This window comes from Cetorhinus maximus, chromosome 12, assembly GCF_964194155.1.
Source record: "Cetorhinus maximus chromosome 12, sCetMax3.hap1.1, whole genome shotgun sequence".
NCBI classification, from domain to species: domain Eukaryota; kingdom Metazoa; phylum Chordata; class Chondrichthyes; order Lamniformes; family Cetorhinidae; genus Cetorhinus; species Cetorhinus maximus.
The window spans coordinates 22,731,265-22,756,306 of record NC_135890.1 but is presented as its reverse complement, the minus strand read 5'-3'; the positions used below and the strand labels follow the sequence as shown (position 1 = coordinate 22,756,306).

At 44.0% G+C, this 25,042-nt stretch overlaps 1 protein-coding gene across 1 annotated transcript in view; it reads right to left on the bottom strand.

Moving 5' to 3' along the window:
* Nucleotides 1-14,495: 14,495 nt before the first annotated feature.
* chkb (choline kinase beta) overlaps nt 14,496-25,042 on the bottom strand; it is a 47,201-nt gene continuing 36,654 nt past the window's right edge. The window contains exons 9-11 of the mRNA XM_078553153.1: nt 24,059-24,165; nt 19,749-19,830; nt 14,496-17,263 (exon numbers count right to left, since the gene is read on the bottom strand). Coding sequence (XP_078409279.1) covers nt 17,207-17,263; nt 19,749-19,830; nt 24,059-24,165 — 246 coding nt within the window. The 3' untranslated portion in view covers nt 14,496-17,206. The remainder of the gene's footprint in view (nt 17,264-19,748; nt 19,831-24,058; nt 24,166-25,042) is intronic.

Below are 25,042 nucleotides of genomic sequence, written 5' to 3'. Positions count from 1 at the left end.
GAGGGAGAGCGTGCAGGTGGTGGTGTTCCATTGCACTTGCTGTCCTTGTTCTTCTAGGCAGTAGAGGTCACAGGTTTGGAAGATGCTGTCAAAGGAGCCATGATGAGTTGCTGCAGTGCATCTTGTAGATAGTACACACTGCTGCCATGGTGTGGTGCCTTGTCCTGGAAGGTGTCAAGCTCCTTGAGTGTTAATAGAGCTGGCAAGTGGAGTTTATTCCATCACACTCCTGATTTGTGCCTTGTAGATTGTAGACAGGCTTTGGGGAGTCAGGAGGTGAGTCACTGCATAATTCCCAGCCTCTTAGCTGTAGTCATAAGGCTGGTCCAGTTAAGTTTCTGGTCAATGGTAAACCCCCAGGCTGTCAATGGTGGGGATTACAGCATCAAGGCAGATGGTTGGATTATCACTTGTTGGTGATGAAACTTGCATGGCAAAAATATTACTTACCACCTCTGAGCTCAAGCCTTAATGTTGTCCAGAATTCTCTGCATGCAGGCATGGACTGCTTCAGTATTTGAAGTGTCTCGCAATGCAATCATCGAACAACCTCACTTCTGACATTATCATAGAGGGAAGGTCAGTGATGAAGCAGCTGAAGATGGTTGAGCCTAGGACACTACTCTGAGGAACTCCTGCAGTGATGTCTTGGGGCTGAGATGAATGACCTCCAATAACCACACTCATTTTCCTTTGCGCTATATATAACTCCAATGAGGTTACAGATTGTGGTTGAATACAATTCTGCTCCAGCTGTTGGCCGATAATGTCCCTTGGGGAGTATTCCCATTGACTTAAATTTTTCTCAGATTCCTCATACCCATAAATGGTTAAATGCAGAATGATGTCAAGGGCAGTGACTCTCATCTCACCTCTGGAATTCAGCTTTTTTGTCCATGTTTGGACCAAGGCTGCAATGAGGTTTGGTGCTACTGCCATCAGGAGGTAGAAATAGAAAAACTGCCAATTAAGAGAAAATCAGTTTGATTTCAAGCGTGCAATTTACTTTATCTAATATTTTAGCCAATGTTTTAAATTCAGCTTTGACAAAAAACATGGAATATGTGCACCATCATCTCTCCACGTGTCTGATATGAGCCATGGTACTGAGCTATGAATCAATGGGAGTTCATAATTCCAGAACTGAATATTCACATTGGATCATAATTGCACTTCACAATGTACATATCTTCAATTTTAGTTTAGTCCCACACTCACTGGATCTTTGAAGTTCAGGCCTTGCCCGCTGTGCCCTCTGACCCTGACTGCACCCTGACCCAACATGTCCACAGCTGTCATTGTCCCCCTGTCACTACCTGCTACTAATACCACCAATGCTGAGCTCCCAGTGAACAGCAATGGGAAGAGGTTCTGGGCTTCTTGAGTGCTTTGAGCCCTTTGAAAAGTATTCATAAGGAAAAGAACTTCTGAACCTTAGAGCCCATTCCTGCCTGTGTGAAATGGCTTTTGGTGAAGTAGTGGTGGAATTCTCCACGTGGACAAGGAAACATCCTGGTGTTTAGGACCTTTGCCCTGCCCCCTTGCTCAGCTAATGAATCAGAACCCTTCAATGTTGAACACCACTTGGAAGAAGCACTGAGGGTAGCAAGGGCACAGGACATACCCTGGATGGTGTCAGGATAATGAAGGGATAAACACCAAATTGCGTTTGGAAATTTTGGACTTTAAAAATAAGACCTGAGGTTTTAAAAATGCACACAAACCCCACTATCTGGAATGCTGCAGGGTGACTCCCGAAGAGGTAATGGAACCCCACCCTGTGGCCAGAAAAGGTGCTTCTAAAGACACCCAGAAACTAATTGCTCCCTCAGGAAGAGACAATGGGACATAATGGGAGATGAGTATCATCTCATCAAGAAATTCCGTTGGGCAATGCCCAGACAGATTTGTGAATTCGCTTCCCACTTGGAGTACACAGCGGAAGAGTTCAATGTGAGCTGAAAGCTGCCCCGGTGTCTTTCTATTGGTGGGTGTTCTGAGAGAGCAAGTGCTGAAAGTTTGACTCAGAAATAACAGCCACAAACGGTACCCCTGCAAACTGCCATATTTGTAGGTATCCCGATCTCTATCTCTCTACCGAAGTCAACCCTACTGGAGCCTCGAGACCGACTATCCGTCTACTGGAGTCAGCTCTACTGGAACCTTGTATCGCAACGGCTGCAACATTCAACCACCTACTCCCCACAAGCCAAGGACTGCTCCATATATTTTTATATATATATATATATATATATATATGTATTCACTTACTTCAAGCTAACTCCTTACTTTTAACCTGTATGACCGTATATGCATGTGTTTTATCCTTTCTTGCCTTTAGTAATTAATAAACTTACACTTACCTTTAACTCAAGAAAGTCTGATCAAATTGGCTCCTTCAAAACTATAACGATTGGGTCTGTGAAAAGGTTTTCTGCAAAAGAGATCCTTTTTAGATTAAATCTTGTTGCGACCAACAGTGGAGGGGAACTGAATAAAGACAGGGAGCCAATTCATCCCTCCTTACCCAGGGCAAAACAACTTGAGGTTGTCCCAGACAGATGGTGGCAAATTGAGGGGTCTCACCTGGATCAACAACTTTGGGGAACATCACCTGTGGATGGGTCATAACAGTGGGAGAACTTCGTATCCAGCACCAAGAGTGGGTCGGTTGTATCCTACTGACCGAGTCCCGAAGGACATATCTGCCAGACTGTGCCTGCATCAGGCGGTGTGAAAATCAACACAAGGGTAATACCTTTTTGGCCTTGTCCTCACCAATCTGCCTGCTGCAGATTAATGTGCCCACAACAATATTTGTAGGAGTGACCACCGTTCATTCCTTGTGGAAATAAAGTCCAGTCTTCATAGTGAAAGGACCATCGTGTTGTGTGTCACTTCCACCGTGCTAAATGGGATCGATTCAGACCAGATCGAGCAGCTCAACACTGGGCACCCATGGGACATTGTGGGCTGTTGGCTGGAGAAGAATTGTATTCAACTACAATCTGTAACCTCAGGCCCAGAATATCCCTCACTCTATCATTATCATCACGTTATTCAACAACCCTGATTCAATGAGGAGTGCAGGAGTGCATGCCAGGGGCAGCACTAGGCACATCCAAAAATGAGGTGCCAATCTGGTGAAACTACAACACTGGACCGAATGCATGCGAAACGGAAGAGCAAACCACGAGATCAGATGAAAGGTCTGTAGTCCGTCCACATCCAGTCATGAGTAGTTGTGGACAATTTAACAATTAATGGAATGAATATTCCCATTCTCAATGATGGAGACCCCAGCATGTCAGTGCAAACAAGGCAGAAGCACTTGCAAACATCTTCAGCCAGAAGTACCGACTGAGTGGATGGTCCATCGCAGCCTCCTCTCGAGGTCATAGGAGTATAGGGCTTAGAAGCAGGAGTAGGCCATTCAGCCCCTCAAGTTGGCTCCACCATTCAATAAAATCATGGCTGATCTGACTGTGGCCTCAACTCCACTTTCCTGTCTACCACTGACCGCTCCACCTCCGCCCCCAACCCCCGCCCCCCCCACCCCCAGCCCATAAGACCATAAGACACAGGAGCAGAAATTAGGCCATTCGGCCCATCGAGTCTGCTCCACCATTCAATCATGGCTGATAAGTTTCTCAATCCCATTCTCCCTCCTTCTCCCCGTAACCTTTGATCCCCTTACCAATCAAGAACCCATCTATCTCGGTCTTAAATACACTCAATGACCTGGCCTCCACAGCCTTCTGTGGCAATGAATTCCATAGGTTCACCCAGAATCTATCTAACTCAGCCTTGAATATATTCAATGACCCAGTCTCCACTGGATTCCGGGGAAGAGAATTCCACAGACTGATGACCCTCTGAGAGAAAAGCAAGATCCCCTCACTGCCATCTTACATGGAAGACCCCTTATTATTAAACCATTCCCCTTCAACTTATGTCAAAAGGAAAATGTGTGACAGGGATATGCATTCATATGATTATGTTTTTTAAGAATGACTGCATTAAACGGAGATAGCCATATATTTAAAGAGAAGGTCCAAACATGACAGAGGCCAGTCTTCAGCTAATTCCATTCACCCATCGTGATATGACGCAATAGCTGGAGGCACTGGACACAGTAAAGGCCGTGGGCCCTGACAACACCCCAGCTTCAATACTGAAGAGTTGTGCTCCAGAATTAGCTGCACCCCTAGCCAAGCTGTTCTAGTCCAGCGACAACACTGACATGTACCTGACAATGTAGATAAATACCCAGGCAAATCCAATCCTCTAAAAGCAGGAAAAATACATTCTGGCCAGTTCGCACCCCACCTGTCCTCTCATCAGCCAAGTGCTGGAAGGTGTCGCCAACAGAGCTATCACGTGGCATCTACTCACATATAACCTGCTCACCGATAGTTAATTTGGGATCTGCCAGGCCCACTCAGCTCGAGACCTCGTTGCAGCCTTGATTCAAACATAGACAACAGAGGTGAATTCCAAAGATGAAATGAGGTGAGAGTGGACTGCCTTTGACATAAAGCAGCATTTGACTGACTGTGGCATCAAAGAGCTCCAGTAAAATGGAAGTCAATGAGAATCAGTGGGGAAATTTCTCCAGTGGTTGTAATCGTACCTAGCACAAAGTAGATGGTTGGGGTCATTAAAAGCCAATCATCTCAGCTCTAAGATATTACTGATGGAGTTCCGCAGGGCAGTATCCTATGCCCAGCTATCTTCAGCTGGTTCATCAATGACTTCCCTCCATGATAAGGTCAGAAGTGGGGATGTTGGCTGATGATTGCACAATGTTCATTTTCATTTGGAACTCCCCAGACAATGAAGGAGTCCGTACCCTCACACAGAAAAACCTGGACAAAGCTCAGGCTTGGTTTTATAAGTGACAAGTAATAAGTGACTTGCACCACACAAGTGTCAGCTAATGACCATCTCCAACAAGCGAGAGTCTATCCACCTCCCCTTGATATTGCATTACCATTGCTGAACATCCCCACCATCAACATCCTGGGGTCATCATTGACCTAGAATTTATTTCTCATTCTTTCATGAGATGTGAGCATTGCTGGTAAGGCCAGCATCTGTTGCTCATCCTTTTAACTGTACCAGCCATATAAATAGTCAGGCTACATAAACAGGTCAGAGGCTACGAATTCTGCAGTGATTGATTCATGTCCTGACTCTACAAGCCTGTCCACCATCCACAAGGCACAAGTCAGGAATGTGATGGAATAAACTCTATTTGCCTGTCAACAACACTCAAGAAGCTTGATATCACCCAGGACAAAGCAGCCCACTTGATTGCCACTCAATCCACCACCTTAAATATTAAACCCCTTCAGCACTGATGCACAGTGGTAGCAGTGAGAACATGTCTGCAGCAACTCTCCAAGGCTTCTTTGACAGCACCTTCCAAACCCGTGACCTCTACCACATAGAAGGATAAGGACAGCAGCTGCATGGGAACACCACCACTCGTAAATTCCCATCCAAGTCACAGATCATCCTGACTTGGGATATATATCATCATTCCCCTCAGGGTCAATGGATCAAATCCTAGAATTCCCTTCCTAACAGCACTGTTGATGTACCGACATGGAGTGCAGTGGTTCAAAAAGACAGTTCACCAACACCTTCAAGGGAAATTAGAGACAGGCAATAAACGCTGGCCTTGCCAGAGATGGCCACACCCCATGAATGAATAAAACATATAAAAATAATAAAAATCTCTGCATTGTTCACTGTTTCAGCTTTTTTCATATCAGCTGTGGCATTGTGGGAGCACTTACACCTCTGAGTCAGAAGGTCATACACACCAGATTCTTCAGCACATAATCCATGCTGACACTTCAATGCAGTACTGAGGGGATGCTGTACTGTCAAAGGTGCTGTCTTTCAGGTAAACTAGTAAAACTGAGGCCTTAGCTGCCTTCTCAGGTGCGGCCTTTCTTCACAGAAAGGCAGGGAGTTCTGCTGACCCACATTTATTTGTCAACTGTGCACAGGAGACTATACCCAGCGTAGAGGGTCTACAGAGCAGGGAACTGCTCTTCTACTCAATGCTGCAGCCAGCAAGTCTTTCAGAGTTTTTCAGTGAAATTTACAGTAGGAATGCAATCTCACTTTAGGAGGCCCATCCCTGCATTAAGTACAGTCAGGCAAGACGCTGGATTGTCCTGGTCACGTGAGCAGCTGCCTGATTGTTCAAATATTGGTGAGTAGAGTATTGACAGCACCGTCTCAGCCAAGAAGTTGGAGGCAGGAGTTGGACCTACAGCAGGATTCACAGCAGTCTATTTCACAGTGTTCCTCAATGAACAGAGTCTACTTAAACGATGCACTGCAGAAAACAATCAACAGAATCTACTTAAAAAGAGTCTCAACAAACTCAAGCAAAGGTAAAGGTAGGTTTAAACTCCAGTAAAATGCAGTGAGTGGAGGATAGTTATAGATGAATAACGTGTGTGAAATCAATCCTGGCTCTTACAGAGGGGGCAGCCTCCAGGTGTGATTGACATGGGAATTATCCAATCATCTCCATTCTGGCCGTGAATAGTGGTGTCATTGGATGCAGATATTAATGAGGCCTTGGAATTCAAACGGCCACAGGGGCTTCAGGTCCGCATCACCATGAGGTCTCCTGCTTGTTCTGGCCCTCCCAACACCGGCAACACCACCCTCGCGGACCCCAAGCCCAGAACCCAACCACCACCACCTCCTCGAAACCTATGCACAGTCACCTCACCAAGTTCAAATCAACCCTACTCATGAGACAGGCTGGCAGTGAATATGATGTCTCACTGAACTCATCCCTTCCATCACTTCTAATAATCCTCAACCTTTGCCATGATGATCCTCAATTGGACGAAGGCTCATTCCAGTGAGTGGAGAAGAAACCTGGCCCAGTTGGATTGTCTGGTAAAACAGTAAATGAGAGTAGGAAGCCTCCAAAGTGGAGATAGTTTGTGTACAGACTAGACATATAGCTACAAGGGGGAATGGAAGGGCACCTAATGCTGGAGCTCCCTCTATAATTAAAGATAGAGAGATTAAAATGAAATCTAAAAGGAGGTTTATGATAAACGTTGTATTCATAGTTCAGGAGAGAGGCAAGATGGATACAAAGAGTACAGTAAAGAAAAAACAGAGGGACAAACAGAAATTATGAAAATAGATTAGTAGGAACCAAAGTTTGAAAAACATCTAATTTAGACAAAGGACAGTCAAAGGAAGGATGGGACAATTTGGGGTGAAAAAGGAGAATCAGAGGGCATGACTGAGATACTAAAAGAATACTTTTCATCTGTCTTCACTAAAACTGATGCTGCCAAATTCACGGTAAAGGAGCACAGAGTGAGCATCATTGCGAGAACAGTGAGAATTTTCAGGGACCCATCAGAGGATCTTCAGAATAATAATGCTCGAGTCAGGTAGCCTGGTCTATTTTTATTAGGTTAAATGTGTATATAAATGCAAGTGGTTGTTGTGTGGTGAGATCACTCGCTTGTAGCAATAAAAGTGCAACAAATTCACGAATTTACAAATCATCCAAAGCTGCAAGTGAAGGCGCTGTAATTTCAGTATGGACCTCCTGGTGGCACTGCTGAGACCAAATGTTCCCGTAGTTCAACAGCATCGTCTTCAGGTCTCTGGCAGTACTGCAAGTGCACTGAACTGGAATCATCGAACTTTACGGCAGCAAAGTAGACCATTCAGCCCATTCTGAGTCTGACAGTTCTCAGAAAGAGACATTCAAATAGGGCTGAATTATTCTGCCTTCATGAAGACTGATTTGGAGCGGAGAGCTGGGAAAATAGGACGAAGACATGTTGGGACAGCTTCCCAACCTGGTCCCACTTCCAGAGGAATTTCCCAGGGGCAGGCTGAGAATAAATTTGGCATAAATAGGGAATAAGTAGGGGCTGGTTAAAGGTGATGGCAGTTTCCCACTGCCAGAGTAGTTCCTTGCCACATTGGAGCCTGCCAGCTCATTGGAGGCAGCCTCTTGCCCAGAGGTCAATGGGCTGTTACAGGGATGAGGGTCACAGCCTAAGGGGCCAGGGGCAGCCACAGGTATTCTTCCAGGAGGGTTATCCCTCTACCCTGAGGCCTCTCACACTAACTGTGCCTCAGCGGAAGAATATGGCCACTGTTGGTGTCTCCATTTTGAGGTACAGCCTCAGTCACCCTCATCTCTCTGGGTGGGACTGCCAGCTGGGCATCACTAGAGGCCCTCGAGAGGCCCTCATATTGGGCATCCCTCCTCCCTCATGTACCCGCCATCATTTAGTGAACGGGGGACTCGGAGACAGTTTCTTAATTGACTGGGTCAAGGAAGGTTGCGACCCTCATTCTGCCACATCCATGTCAGGAAGATATAATAATTTTATTGGAATTTATTGTGAAGTAGAGTAATCGTGGTATCTGTGTCTATGTCTGTGTGTGTAACTTAATTGAATTAAAGGCAGTTGGTCTGAAGGCTTTGATGTAACAGAAGATAAGCTAGGTTTGAAATGTTAAGTAGGTAAACATGGGGGTAAAAGGGACATTTGCATTTTAAATAAGCCAAAGTAGCCTGAATTCAAAGAGAGGGAGTGAAATATTACACCTAGCCAGGAGAAGTTAAGAAACAGTGTGTTTATTTTTCACAAAGGTTACTGTTAAAATTGGTACTATGATAGATTTTATTATTAGAGAGGTAAAGCCCAAAGACATAGTGAAACAATGGGAATTTGCATTCAAAAGAGAAAATATGGATCAAGGAGAGAAGGCTGTGTGCAAGAGAAGGCATTCTAAGGTCTAAAACAAATTTGAAAAGCCTTCAACATCCAAGCCTCAAGCTGCTGTCTACAAAGAACTGAAGTTAAGAAAACTCACTTTGAATTCGATTGGTTCAGGGTATTGTGTGTTACTTTGCCAGGGTCTTTTAAAATCTGTGTCTTACTGTTGCCTTAACAAAGGTATAACTGGGAGTTCGATTAATTAGGGGATTTAGAAGTTATCAAGGTAGTAATTTGTAGATCTATGTGTGCTTAAAATTATTTCTATTATTAATAAAGGTTTAATTTAATTTTGTAAGAAACCTATAAGACCCAGTGGTCTTATTACTACTGAATTCAAGGCATGCATCTCGAAATTTATATAAATTGCAAAACAGTTGTGGCAGTTGTTTCAAGTGCCCCTCTGGGATTTGAACAGCTCAGCATTTACGATCGGCTGTGTCATAACAATCCACTTCATGGTTCCTAATCCAGAATTAAGGCCGAAGTCAGGATCATGACCCTGCACCCGACAGAATTCAGCCCATGGTCTCATTGCCCTGCCCTTTTCCCCCGTTCAGTACATCCAGCCTGTACTGGCTCCATTAAGCAGCTGTTGACTTGGTTCAGTGGTAAGTTTTACAAACTCGAATTGAAGGCATTCTTCGAGGTTTGATCATTGCTGCTTTGGTGGCACTGACCCACCATCGGACCTTTTTCCCGGGGAGAGATCAGGGACAGAAGAGCTTGGTGCTTTGCAACATTTCTGTTCTCCAATAAATGTGGAATGTTGCAATGCAAGAGGGATTCTTCCATTTCTTCAGCAGGATGCTGGCTCCTTCAAAGGCCACAATGGGAAAGGCCACACCATATGAGGTTGATGCATTACCCATGCCGCAGTCTAATGTCTTACTGGGCACAGGGAAATGGTAAGGACAATGAAGGAAGCAGATATTCCTTTTTACGGTTTGTGTATCTGTACCCCAGGACCCTTTGTTACCTTATTTCATTTGGTCTCTTGCCTTCCAATGACTTAGATACCACCTTTTGCTTCCTACCAAAATGGACCACATCACACTTATCTATATTGAAATTCATTTACTAATTACATTTACCATTCTGCAAGTTTAATGTCTTCTTCCATCATATTGCCATTCTTCTCAGTATTATTTATATCCCCAATTTTGTATCTTCTTATTTTGAAACTTTACTTTTGATTCTTGAGACCGAATTATTGATGTAAATAGTGAACAACAATGTCCTAGCCCCTGATCCTTTTCGAGCAGCGCTTCCCACCTTCTGCCCATTTGTTTTGTAACCAGCTTAATATCCATTCTACTGCTTTACACCAAACCCCAAGTGCTCTGATCATGAGTTGACTATGTGTCACTTATTACATCTATATTACCCTTGTTGTTGCTGTTACTTCCTCAAAGAAATTCATTGAGTTTGTTCAAATGTGACCCTCCCTATTGATATCAATGCTGCCTGCTCTATTTGGGGTTCTAGAGATTTTTCTAGTTCATTTTTCAGTGATGATCCCATTATCTGCCCTATCACTGACAATAAGCTACTTAGTCTATTGTTCCCTGGACCTATTCCTCTTTTTAAAAATGGAAGATAGAACAACTGCTTTCTGACATTATTCCCTTTTCTAATCAACTGATAATATATAAAATACACACACACAACCACACCTATGTAATAGTGCCTTTGCTAATTCCAGCCTAGCTTCCTTAAAATGCATGGATGCAAACTATCTGGACCAACAATTTTATCCTGTTTTATTATTTTCAGTAATCTCCTGCCCCCATCTCTCTAAATGCCACTATACCTAGATTTCTTCTTCCAATGACGTATTGCCCTCATTGTTCTCACTGCTAAAAACTGAGGTAAAGTGACGATCAACATTCTGCTATTTCTCCGTCATTACCTGTGAGTTTACCTTGTGTATTCCTAAGAACACATTCACTATCCTAAAATTTACTTGGTTATTTACATGTCTGCAGAAAACTTATATTCTTTATTCATTTAATTGCACAGCTGCTCCTTGCTTTCCTAATTTTTGATTTCTTAACATCTTTGCATTCTGCTTTGATATTGTCGCCTTTGTAGTCTATGAACATAGGGAATGTCTTTTTCTTTAGTTTCAATTGTACCTGGTCAACTGAAGGGGATCCCCAGCATGTCGTACTGACACCACCAAGGTGTTTCAACTGATGACCACATGAAGGGCAAAGGGTCAGCGCATGTGGGAGGCTTCTTGGCTTACAAGGGCCCTGGCAACAATCCTTGCCTCCGTGCTCCAGCATGATTCCAGGGGCATAGAGGCAGCCTGGGGTGCCCCTGCAGATGGCAGGGGTGTACAGACTTAACAACTATGAATTGTAATTAAACCACATCAGACCTCATTAAAGTACAAGTGTTGTCTATTTACAAAAGCGTAAGAACATTAACAATTATAGTGCACCCATGCCACTTCTCCTAGGTCCTCCCCTGACATTCACAACAGTGGTTGAGGCAGCTGCTGATTAGTTTGCCCTGTTGTCCGGATGATCTTGGTGGGCATCTTCAGGAGTCCTGAGGTCTGGAGGGCTCAGCTTACTTTGGCTGTCCTGCTGTGGGGCAGCAGCTCCCTCTGCGGTTACAGAGGATGAAGCTGAAGGGGGTCACGGGCAAGGGGGAGTTGGTAGGGCTGGACGCCCTGAGAGAGACCTGAGTGGAAGTCCCAGGGGTGCCCAACTGCCGCTCCTCCTCAATTTGCATGCCCGAGAGCCCCTAACTGACTCCTTAAGAAGGGAAACCTGAAGGGAGGTCAAGGTGCCACAGCAAAATCGCACCTCTGGCTACAGCAATGGAGTGCAGGTCTGTGAGTGTCTCCAACAGAAACTTGGCGTTCTGCTGGACAAGATTCTCCATGGCGTTCACCATCCTCCCTATGGAGACCTCCATGTACACACAGATCAGAACCACATCATCAGAGTTGGCAGGTTCTGCCTCACACACCCACTCTATTGAGGGCCTCCAAAACTTCTGCGTAATGTTCCCCCACCTCTCGCTGCATCTCATGCAGGGCCCATCCCAGAGGCTTGTCATCCAACTGGAATGTCACAGATGCTGGTGAATTTGGATGGCCCTACCTCCTCCTGCTGCGGACATGTGTCCATGCGGTGACCACCAGAAAGCGAGACCCTGCCTGAACTCGATCAAGTACCCACCAAAGTGTTTGTCTCTGGGATAGCGGAGGGTGCAGTTGTCTGCTGACGGCGCTACAGGTGTACTTTCTTCATCCTCTCCAATATCCTCAGTCCTCTGTGGGGAGGACTTGGACAGGGCTGCTTCTTCTGGCTTTCCCCTCTTCCTGCTGGCACCTGTAAGAGAGGAGTGAGCTAGTGACTGCATGAGCTGCTCCAACATGGAGGAACGCATAACACTTAGGTTTCTATGTGACTAAGTTAAACATAGCTCCTTACTGGATGGATGGAGCTCACAGTCAGCCTCTCCATCTGCACAGGCTCCCAGCTCAGCTGCCTGCTCCTCAAACTTTGTAAAGTTCCTCAGTTCAGGTGGGTCCTCGCCCATCTTCTGTTTCTCCTGTTGTGCTGTAACTTTTCCTGCGTAAAGAGAGATGGGGTTGAGAGCAATTGGGTTTCAAGTACTTTTCTTGTGTTTCCACTCAAAAATAAACCACTGAGTTGTGTGCCATGTGATTGATGAACTGCAGATTGTTCACAAGTGCTCTGGGCCAGCACCCTCCAGAGCAGTGAGCCTATGCAAATAGGACAAGGCTCACAGAGGCATGTCATTAGCAGTGCTTGCTGGTACCGACTCCATGCCAACTCCCTCTCCCCCCAACCCCAAAGCCACCAGGCAACATCTGAGCTCTCTTTGCGGAAGATTCATGGACCCAGTGGCCTCTCCACATACAGACTAGATGCAGTGGGGCTATGAGGCATCACCTCATCACATTGAGGTAGCTCTTTTATGCATGCATCGCACTGTTATAACCACAGCCGATGTTAACTGCTGCGCAAACCATATCCCAGAAGGAAACTTGGATTACGGGCTATACCTTTTTTTTGTATTCTGAAAACGAGAAGAAAACGTACTGATCTCAGCAGCAAGAAGTCCAGTAACACTTCTGGGATTTTAAAAATTAAAAGTTTTATTAACAAGAATAAAAGAAAACTTAAGCACACAAGGTCACAGTTGCACAATTAAAATTAGTCTTACAAAACATTCCCCCAAGACTCCCTACTTGGTCAGACCCACAAGTAAACACCTTCCAGGCAACTCCCTTATAGATGTTTAACTATAAAAATACAGTAATATTACCCAAGCTTTAATAAAGGCATACCATATGACCTCTCTCTTCCACTCTGCTGTGGAAATCCAAGACTTCAGAACAAGACTGCTTGTTGTAGCCCAAGACTTCTCTGGTTTGACTGGATGACTGATTCAAATTGCATCTTCCCCAGCCTAGAGCTAACAGTTCCAGTTACCAATAGCTCAACCCCTAAAGCTCTCGACAGTAACTCCCTCACCCTGTCATCTCAGGTTGTTCTCATACCCTTTTGAAGCTCAAATCCTTCCAAATATAAAATCTTTCACGTTTCTATCTTGTCTTTGCTTTCGGGTCAATAAAATGTAATATACCCTTTTCTATTTACCTGAGGAACTCCTGCAAGATGTAAATGTGTTTCTTGTCACCTCTGACTTCCCACTGATATTCAAAGGAACACACAGCTCAACTAAAAATGCAAATGTTAGATCCAATCTATTCACTTGTACCTAAAACTTAAAACTTCTATCCTTTCATGTTTTAAACCCGTCTTCTTGTAACCTTTGCCTAGCTTAATTAAATCATACGCACACACACACACACACAGTCTTCTTCACAGAACAATATTCCCCAAAAATATTTTTAAAAAAAATCATTTCTCACAACATAGATGGTGTCCATGCCACTGAGGCCCATGTTCTCACTTGCGTTCAGTGAGGTGAGTATGAGCAGTTCATTTACCCTGGTGGCACGGATGAGGTCATTCATCCATTTCAGGCACTGCAGTGCAGTCCTCTGGCAGAGGCCGTTGACATTGACCACCGTGACAACTTCCTCCCATGCAGGATTGGTCACAGGGCTCGGCCTCCTCATTCCACCGGTGGGGTACAGGAACCACCTCCTGGTCTCCATTGCATTGAGCAATACATCGAGGGAAGCATCACTGAATCTGGGGGCCAAAGCTCCCTGGGATTGCCAGGCCATCTCCTCCTTCCACGCTGGGTTTGCGACAAAATTGCTGACATCCAGGCACCTTTCAAATATGGAGCTGGGATATGAGGGCATGAGAGCAGGGCGCACATGAGCCAGCCTGTCCCTATTGCACAATGTGTCAGGAAATCCCAGGCTGCATACTTAAAGAGTTCAGCATCATGTGATTCAGCACAAATTCCCACTGGGCTCCGCAGTGGGAAACACTCCCGGTTTCTGCCCCCGCCACAGGACATAAGCCCAGAATGGAAAAGCTCGGCAACAGACTTTGCTCCAGTTGTGTGAAGTCCCCGCAATGGGGGAGGAGACTGTTTAACTCTGGTGGTGAGGCCTTACTGTTCACCCCACACAGGAAAATCCAGCCCAAAGTAAACTCAGCTTCTTCACACAGGAACTGTCCAAAACATTGTCAGTGACACACACACACACCGATTAGACACGGGATCACAACAGGAAGTGCCTCATTTTATTTACAAGGTGAAGTCATGAATCAAGACAAACGTAAAATTAATCACAGACACAGACTCAAACAGATTGATCTATTGCAAATATTTCACAAATAGCAGCCCGATTCAGAGGGGTAAATGTTTGATTCAATTTTTCTTTTCCAGCGATTATTGGTGGATGGAATGGTTTGCCCTGTGCTCAGCTCTTGCCTTTTGTTTGTTCCCACAAAAGTCTCTGATGTTAAAAGAATTGGTACTTGTCCATGGTTCTTGTTCAGGAATGGATTCAGTGACTTAGTCTCTCAGCAAATAAATATAATTACTTCATGATCTATGTATTTGATGCTGTGAGAGTCTAGTTTATAGCAACCTTCCTGTCCCACTGTAGCTTCCCACCTGCCTCTTCACTCAATACTACATTGGGAAGGTGAGACAGATATCGTCAAATTGACTTTCAATAGATACCAGACATGGCTTTGGGGGAAGGATATAGTTTTGTTCGAATGTAATCGCTCATTCTTGAGCCAATCAGGTAGATAGACTGGGGAATCCCAAAGCTGTTCTCCTTGCAGCTGAAAAGACTAACAAGAGAATTGGAGGTGTTTAAGATCACAGAGTTTACATAGAATAAATGAAGAGAAACCTTTCCAATGGTTGAAAGGTCAATAACCCGAGGACATAAATTTAAGGTGACATAAGTAAATTTTTTTTTACACAAGTGTTTAGGATTTGGAATGCACTGCATGTTGGAAGCAGATTCAAGAGCCTTTGAAAGAGAACTGGATAAGTACTTGGAGAAAAAATTACAAGGACATGGGGAAAAAGCAGAGGAACAGGACTAACCCAATTGCTCTTTGAAAGACCAAGCATAGACTCAAACGAGTTGAATAGCCTCTGTGATATGCTATGCTAGGATTCTATATGTCTTTGAAAGACTAACTTCATTTAGTTTCATTTCACCCCTTTAAAATAAATATTACTGAAAGGACTCGGTCTACGGAAGATGCAACAGTTTTAAACCTGTATTATATGGAGTGTAGAAATGTATACTCCCAAAATTAACTAAGCTAAAAAAAAAACTCCGTAGTTTGTCAACAGAACAATTAAAATGGGAAGATTGATCAACAAACCGTACAGGATTGCATGGAAATAGGAGCCCTAGGACTAGAACAATTTACTGAACGGGATGAAAAAAAAGAGATGGGGATAAGTTAATAAATTAAAGAAAATATTAACAACAACACTGCTCCAGTGCCAAGTACTGGAAATATGCACTTGTCAGACTTGATTTCCATTTATTCATTGAGCAGCGAGTCAATTCTCCAAATTCAGTCATCAAACTACAAACTCACGCCAACAGAGTCCGGCAGGGGAACACCCTATACACACGTAGTCTGGCCAGGGGAGCACCCCACATGCACGTACAGAGTCTGCCCAGGGTAGCATCCAGACAGGGTATTATCCCACACGTACACACAGTCTGGCCAGGGGAGTAGCTTTTTGCACTGGCTCTGGATCAGTGGGCCCCAAGACAGCACAAACTGAGAGGCAGTGACAGCTGGGCTGTTATCTGCCACACACATCAAGAAATAAACCCAGGGGAGACCTCCCTAACTGGTCAGTTGAGTCTTCTCTATTGAGCTATTCAATTTTACCAATGCCAACACATGTCCTATGGCAGAGTTAACTCCAGCTTTATCTATTTAGTTCAAGCACTGGCCTCTCTCATGTCGCTTTCCAGGCACCAGTCATGTTATCCTTCTTCACCCATTAGCCCTGATAGCAAGTGTTGGTGGAATATTTGGCCACTCAGGGGTTTATCAGAGGTCCAATTTTATCTTTCCTCATCATTCCCTATGGATCACCAGCGATCAGAAGCAGGAACCCGGGCTGATTTCCCCTCTTGCTTACCCAGAGGGCACCGGACAATGATCAGGAGAACGCCAGCTGATTACCACTCTCCCTAGGCCAAGGGAAAATCACCCCCCGAGTTCAATCAGCAGATACCAAGCCTTAAAGCAAAGATCATCCTAGTTTGTACAGCTCAGATACTATATGAAGGTATCGTGCTATCATGTAGGGTGTGGTTTTATTAGAAATCTCCTTATTTATCATCTACCTGGGTGGTTATGTGTCACCAACAGAAGAATCCATTTTAAATGAATCTTTAGGAGGACATGAGTGATGCAGCAGTTAATCTTAGAAAGCCCTCAGGGACTGCCCAACACAAACCATATTGGTCATGTATTACCATTAATATTTCACCAGTAAAGTACTACAATCAGCTCAAAATTAATCTGAACAATAGATTGCAACTTTTAAAAAACCTGTTAAACTGTACTTCTCTGCCAGTTAGAAGACTGATGGGCATAAGGAGGATTGAGGTAAGCAGTACAAAAACAAACTACACAAGCATAGCAACAGCACCAAGGATCCTTGAAGAGCAGCTGTGGCCTAGGGCAGTTATAGAAAAGATATTTTTCCCCTCTAGTCTAAAAAATATTCATTGATCTCGACACCTGATTGGACTTTGAATTGAATGCCAGTCTGTGGCTGAAGGAGACGTACAGATAAAACTGATCGGGTGTGAAATGGTCGCTGACCAATCCTGCGTGAATGCAACGTACAGTATTTTTTTAAAAAGCAAAGAAAGAATAATGGAAACATTTTAAATTCAAGTATGAGGTTTGCGGGTGATTCCCATCTGCAGGGAGTTAAGCGAATATTCTCTTCTGTTCAAAGTAGGCTTCCAGTCTGTACAGGGCATAATCCTGAAAAACACACACAGATTTCACTTCAACACCTCTCTTTACATAGGGTACAAACCCAGAATGACAGCAAGTAAACATTTCTGGTGAACTGTATTTACAGTTTGTCCATTATAAAACATTACTTATTGTGGTAGTAAACCATACAATTGTATAGAATGGGAACAACTGGCCCTAATGGAAGTGTGGAAAAGAGGATACTCTCCATTACATCACCAGAGGATTACAGCTTTCATCGTCAACCTGTTCAGAGTTAGCGTATCTCAGCTGGGTTCGCAGTCATAATTGACCTCAGTCACCCTTGGGATGGTGAACATTACGGAAGAATAAACAGATCTGCCAGTACTCCTGCTTAGGATCCAGTGAACCTTGCTGGAAATTGTTTGTCAAATGCGTGTACAGTAAGGGTGGATGGAGCTCATTGACTCAGTATCAGGGGCCTGTAGCACTCAGCACTTTCACCGGGAGGGCAGGAAGCTGGGGAAATAATACTAACTAAAATTAAAGTCCCATTAGCACCTGACTGCACTCATCTAAGGAAGTAAATGTGAGGGGAGGACCTACTGAGGTGGAGTTGACTGTGGGGCGCTGCCAGGTGAGGATTCTGGGTGCCCGCAGATAGAAAATGAGAACAGCAAGCTTCTACCCAACTACTAGAGCCCAATGCCATCTTGGGTCCAAGCAAGTAGCTCAGTTCTATCAAACCACCACAGAATAAGTCAAAGGAAATAAAACCCAATGGACTAACTGGTGTTGTCCATGGCACTAGATATGGCAGAGGGACACCCAGCATAGTTGACTCTGCAACACCCTTGGATATTAGTAAGGAGGCCATGCCAAAATTGGGAGAGCTGGCCCACAGACTAGTAAACCAATAGCCTGACATAGCTATACTCAGAATTTTGGCCAGCATCCCAGACAACTCCATCACCATCCCTGGGAATGTCTTAACCGACTGGCAGGGCAGGCCAACAAAAGGTGCGAGGCAGTGGTATACAGTCAGAAGGGAACTAGTGTGCCCCGAGCCAAACTGCTCCAGCATAGCTGCAACACTGGCATCTACCAGACAATGTTGAAAATTACCCAGATCTATCCTACCCACAAAAAGCGGAGCAAATCCATTCCAGCCAATTTTTATCCCAACAGTCAACTTGATCAGCAGCAAAGTGATGAAAGGTATTGTCGACAGTGCTATCAAGCAACACTGACTCACCAGTACCCTACTCACTGGTACTCTGTTTAGGTTTTGGCAGGACCACAACTCCAGATCTCATTCCAGCCTTGGTCCACACATGGACAGAAGAGCTGAATTCCAAATGTGAGGTCAGCGTGACTGTCCTCGAGATCACGGCAGCATTTGACCAAGGAGCCCTGGTAAAACTTAAGTCAATAGGAAGAGAGGGAAAACTGGCTGAAGTCACACTCCGCACAAAAGATGATGTTTGTGGTTGTTGAAAGCCAATCACCTCAGCCCAGGTCATCGCTGCAGGAACTCCTCAGGACAGTGCCATAGGGCCAATCATCTTTAGCTGCTTCAATGACCTTCCCTCCATCATAAGGCCACTGATGATTGCAGAACGATTCACAACTCCTCAGATAATGAAGCAGTTTGTTACTCGCATGTAGCAAAGCATGAACATTACTCAGGCTTGGGCTTAAGGGTAACGTACATGCCACAGAAGTGACAGGCAATGACAATCTCCAATAAGGGAATCTAACCACACCCTGTTGACATGGAATGTCATCACCATCGCCAAACTCCCCAACAGCAACATCCTAGGGGGTCACAATTAATCAGAAAAACTGGACCAGCCACAAATACTGACTACAAGAGGTCAGCAGCCGGCATTCTGCTGTGAGTAACTCACCTGCCAACTCTCCAAAGCCTTTCCAATGTCTACAAAGCACAAGTGAGGAGTATAATGAAATACTCTCCAGTTGCTTGGATAGGTGCAGTTCCAAAGCTTGACAACAGGACAAAGCAGTCTGCTCAACTGACAGCCAATTCTCCACCTACACACATAGTACACACTGTATCCAATCTGCAAGATACAATGCAGCAACTCACTAAGGCTTCTTCAACAGCACCTTTTAAACACAGACACCTACCACCTATAAGAACAAGGACAGCAGGTGCATGGACACCACCACCTACATATTCCCCTCCAATTCACACACCATCCAGACTTGGAAGTACTTCGTCATACTCCTCACTTGTGCTTTGCACACACTGGAAAGGCTTTGGGGACTTGCCGTTCCTTCACATCCTCTGGGTCAAAATCCTGGAACTCCCTACCTAGCAGAACTGTGGGTGTAATTGCAACAGTTCAAGGAGATGGTTCACCACCACCTTGATCAAGGGCAATTAGGGGTGGAAAATAAATACTGACTTTGACAGATAAGCCTCCATCCCAGGAACGAATTGGAAAAAAATACATGAGCAGAGTAGAACGAGAGAGTGGTCCACACCGAAACAGAGGCAACTCACCAGGTAACCAAACTCGATAGTGGAAATCTTCGCCTGTAAAATAGCCCAGAGCGCCCACAGGTAGTGAGAGGCCAGGGCATACCTTAAAAAGCAAAAGCTAGATTAGTAACTCAGCCAAAAAAAACATTAGTAGATGGTCAGGCAGCAGCTCTACCTAAACGGTTTCATTTTATTTTACACAAGATTTAAAATAAAAAATTCAACTTGCTAAACACTTAGCTTCTTGCATCAACCTCTTATTTACGTATATACAGGCCTTGGATCCACAGGATTGGAAGAGCTCAGGCAACAAGCAACCAGCCCCAAGCACAAATTTGCCAATCTCAAACAGGTTGGAGGGATGGGAGGAAAAAAAAGAGACCAGGGGAGCTGGAGTGGTGTCAGGAGCCAGAAGCGTGAGAAAGCTGCAATTTAGGTACTCCAGATGTAGGGATCACCGATCGAGGCAAGCTATTTATTCCAGCAAAAGAAGTGAGACAAGGATTTAAAGAAAGAGATGGATAGTACAACAGAGAGATGGGTGGGGGCGAAGAGAGAAACCTCAAACACTGAAGCAAGTAGTAGCATTAATATGGAAAGAGACAAGAGAAAAAGTCAGGAGGTGAGAAAGGAACAGTTATCATAACAAACTGTTCCTCATTTCATGTTCAAGAAAAAGTTAAAACTTCCATCTCCTGCAGGCATTACCTGGCCCACTGGTAATGTCTGTACACATCTCCACCCCTCGACCTCGCTTTCCTCCTTTAAGAAGCTCCTTAAAATCTACTACTTTGACCAAGCTTTGGGTCATTTGAACCAATATGTGGCTCGGTGTCATACTTTGATTTATAATACTCCTGTGAAGCAACTTGGGACACTTTTGTTACATACAAAACAGAAGTAGGCCGTTCGGCCCCTCAAGCCTGCTCCAGCATTCAATAAGATCATTGCTGATCTGTTTGTGTTCTGAATTCCACATTCCCTGCAACCACTCATAGCCTTTGATCCCCTTGCCTAAGAAGAATCTGTTTTAGGAATATTCAATGGCCTCGCCTCCACTGCCTTCAGAGGCAGAGAATTCCAAAATCACACAACCCTCAAAAGAGTTCTCCTCACCTCTGTCCTAAAAGTGATCCTCCTAATTGTAAAACCATTCTGGGCTCACCCACAAGAGGGAACATCATTGCCGCATCCACCTTGTCAAGACCATTCAGGATCTTATATACTTCAATCAAGTTGCCCCTCACTCTTCTAAACTCCAGTGGAAACAAGCTTAGTCTGTCTAACCTTTCCTGATTAAAACAACCTGCTCATTCCAAGTATCAATCTAGTAAACCTCCTCTGAACCACCTCCAACACATTTACATCCTTCCTTAAATGAGACAACAAAAACTGCACACATTTGAGATGTAGTCTCACCAATGCCCTGTATAACTGAAGCATTGCATCCATATGTTTATATTCAATTCCTCTTGTAATAAAGGATAACATTCCATTAGCCTTAATTACTTGCTATTTCTGCATACTAACTTGTGACTCATGCACTAGAACACCTAGATCCCTCTGCACCTCAGGATTGTGCAGTCAATCACCATTTAAGTAATACTCTACTTTTTTTTATTTTTCCTGCCAAAGTGAACGACTTCACATTTTCCCCACATTTCATTCATCTGCCAGATTTTTACCCATTCACTCAACCTATCTGTATCCGTCTGCAACCTCCTTATGTCCTCTTCACAGCATACTTTCCCTACACACCTTTGTGTCATCTACAACTTTAGCAAACATGCCTTCGCTCCCCTCATCTAAGCCATTGATATAAATTGTAAGAAGTTCAGGCCCCAGCAGGACTCCACCTGTCACACCCTGCCAATCAGAAAAAGACCCATTTATTTAAACTCTGTTTTCTGCCAGCCAACCAATCTTCCATCCACGTTAATGTTACCCGCTACACTTTGAGCTTTTATTTTCCACAATAACCCTTGACATGGCATCTTATCAAATGCCTTCCAGAAATCCAAGTGTAAAGGCTCCCCTTTATCCACAGCACATGTTACTCCTTCAAAGAACTCCAATAAATTAGTTAAACAAGATTTCCCTTTCACAAAGCCCTGTTGACTCTTACCGACTGCCCTAAGTTTCTCTAAGTGCCCAGTTATAACCTCCTTAATGATCGATTCCAACACCTTCCCCACGATAGATGTCAAGCTAACTAGCCTACAGTTTCCAGTTTTCTGTCTCCCCTTCTTTTTGAGCAGACGGGTTATACTTGCTACTTTCCAGTCTGATGGAACCTTCCCAGAATGTAACATATTTTGGAAATTAACAGCAACACATCTACTACCTCATTAGCCACCTCTTTTAAGACCCAAGGATGAAGTCAATCAGGGCCCAGAGACTTGTCAGTGCGTAGCTCCATCAGTTTGCTCAGTACCACTTCCCTAGTGATTGTAATTTCTCCAAGTCCCTCTCTCCCTTCCACCTCCTGATTTACAACAATTACTGGAATGTTTTTGTATCCTTTATAGTGAAAACAGAAGCAAAATATTTGTTCATGTCATCCATTTCCTTATTATCTACCATCAACGCCCCATTCTCACTCTCTAGAGGTGCACTCACTACTTACTCTTTTCCTTTTTAAATACCTGTAGAAACTCTTGCTTTTTTATATTTCTAGCTAGCTTCCTCTCATACTCCAATTTCTTTCTCCTGATGAACCCTTTAATCATTCTCTACCATTCTTTATATTCTGAGCAATCATCTGACCTGTCGCTCATCTTTCAGCATTAATATGCTTTTTCCTTAAGTTTGATGCTTTCCTTAACTTCTTTAGTTAACCACAGATGGTGGGCCCTCCCCTTAGAATTTTTCTTTATAGTTAGAATATACGTATTGAGTATCTTAAATGCCCCTTAAATGTCTGCCTCTGCTTCTCTGTTGACCTATCCTCTAGCCTAGTATCCCAGTTCACTTCAGCTAGTTCAGCTTTCATGCCCACAGTTGCCCTTATTTAAGTTTAAAATACTAGTCTTAGGCCCACTCTTCTACCTTTCAACTGGATGTAAAATTCAATCATACTGTGGTCACTGCTACCTTCGCTCCGAGGTCATTAATTAATCCTGTCACATTACACAATACCAAGTCTAATATAACCTGCTCTCTGGCTGGTTCCAGAACATGCTGCTCTAAGAAACTATCTCAAAAGCATTCTATGAACTCCTCATCCAGGCTACTACTGCCAATCTGATTTTTCTAATTTATATGTAGATTAAAATCACCCATGATTATTGCCGTCCCTTTATCACAAGCGCCCAATATTCTTCTTGTATACTTTGTCCTACATTGTGGTTACTGTTAGGGGGCCTGTAGACCACTCCCACTACTGACTTCTTTTCCCTACTAATCCTCATCTCTACCCAAACCAATTTTACAACCTGATCACCTGAACCAAGGTAATCTCTAGCTATTGCACCAATGCCATCCTTGATTAACAGTGCTACCACTCCACTTTTACCTAGCTTCCTAATCTTCTTGCAGGTCATATAGTCCTCAATATTCAGGACCCAATCCTTGTCATCCTGCAGCCACATCTCTGTAATGGCTCAGACCATATTCATTTACTTCAATGTGCGTTATCAATTCGTTAAAGGTGCTTTTTAAAATAAATTGATGTTCTGTGAATTAAGTTCTCATCAGGTTGCTGATGCTAGGGGATGGAATGTTTCAGCACAGGCACCCATTGCCAGCAAGTATGGTTCGAACATTGTTGCGATGAAAGCACATGGCAGGGAGATTAGTTTTGGGTCGTTCTAGTAAAATGCTGGTGTAGGCATGATGGGCTCACTGGCCTCCTCCTGCATTACATGCTTTCATGATTCAAACAGCACTTCGAAGGAGAGCACAGCATGGGCGAGAAACAGTAAACTCACTACTTTACACCCAATGTGCCTCAGTTCAAACACACCACAAAAATTACTGCCCCAGTGTGCGATCCTTCTACTAACCCACACCTGCCATTCTGCAAGCCACAAATGTCATTTTGGAACCAGTTAGTGGTCATTTTGTGGCATGGATCAATGCTCTCCACGACTTTGACACCTGCCCAGACTCAGAGAACCTTTACAAACAGCAGGGACGAGCACCTTTAACCCCTCAGTTTGTGATTAGATACAAATGTAACCCAGAAGTAAGCAGCCAATGTCCAACCCACACAGTGCTCAATCTTCAGGTTTCTAGCAATTAAGCTTTCCTTATTTTGCATTTATACTTAATTTACTCTCAGCTCCTCTTAATATTAAAACCCCCCATGATAATCCACAGTGAGCATTCACCTGTTAATCTCAATGATCATCTCTTCTTCAATCTTTGTTTGGTCCTCATGCATGGAGTCTCCCTTGTTGCCAGAGTATTCAGATAGGTAGTGTCGGATAAAGTGAAGCTGTGGAGAAACAGGAGAGAGTGAAATGGTGTTTTGTGAAACAAGAAGCTTTCACATTACATCTGCAGGTCATCTTTAAAAGAAGCAGTACACTATAAATAGTTCTTCCAGTGTCTTAGCCAATATTGATCTTTCAAACATCACAAAAAAATCTGGTTGTTATCACTTTCACGTGTTTTTGAATATTTACATTGGCTGAAATGCTTTGGGATGTTAGAGAGCTATATAAACGCAACATTTTTCTTCATGTGCTGGCAGGTCAAAGAGTGGACTAAACTGTAACAATGAAGGGTCACGTTGTTCTTACTCCTTTAACATATTTACCCAGACAGTTAAGGAGCAACAGTAAATGAGAGCCAGACAAGCTGGTCAGGTTGCATTTTAACAGTGCTACGTCCACTATAACCACGGAGGTTTGCAAGTATTGCTGGAGAAGGTTTAAAGTAGTTTGGTGGGGGAATGGGAACCAGAGCAGAGATTTAGAAGGAACAGAAGAAAGGCTGAAAATACAATTTGGAAATTGTAAGTATGTATGAAAAACAAAAGGTTATAAACGTAGACAAAGGAATTTGGCTGTGCTTGATGGTATATACTCCAATGCAAGGCATCTAGTGAACAATGCAGATGAGCTGAGGACATAGAAAGACAACTGGAAGTATGATATTGCAGCTTTTAATGAAATATGGCTTAAGGAGGGCAGCAAAACCTGGGCAACATTCAGGCTTGGACTGATAAGTGGGAATAACATTCACGCCACACAAGTGCCGGGCAGTAACCATCTCCAACAAGAGAGAATCCAACCATCTTCCCTGGACTTGGCATTACCATCACTGAATTCCCAGTTATCAAAATACTGGGGGGGGTTTACCATTGACAA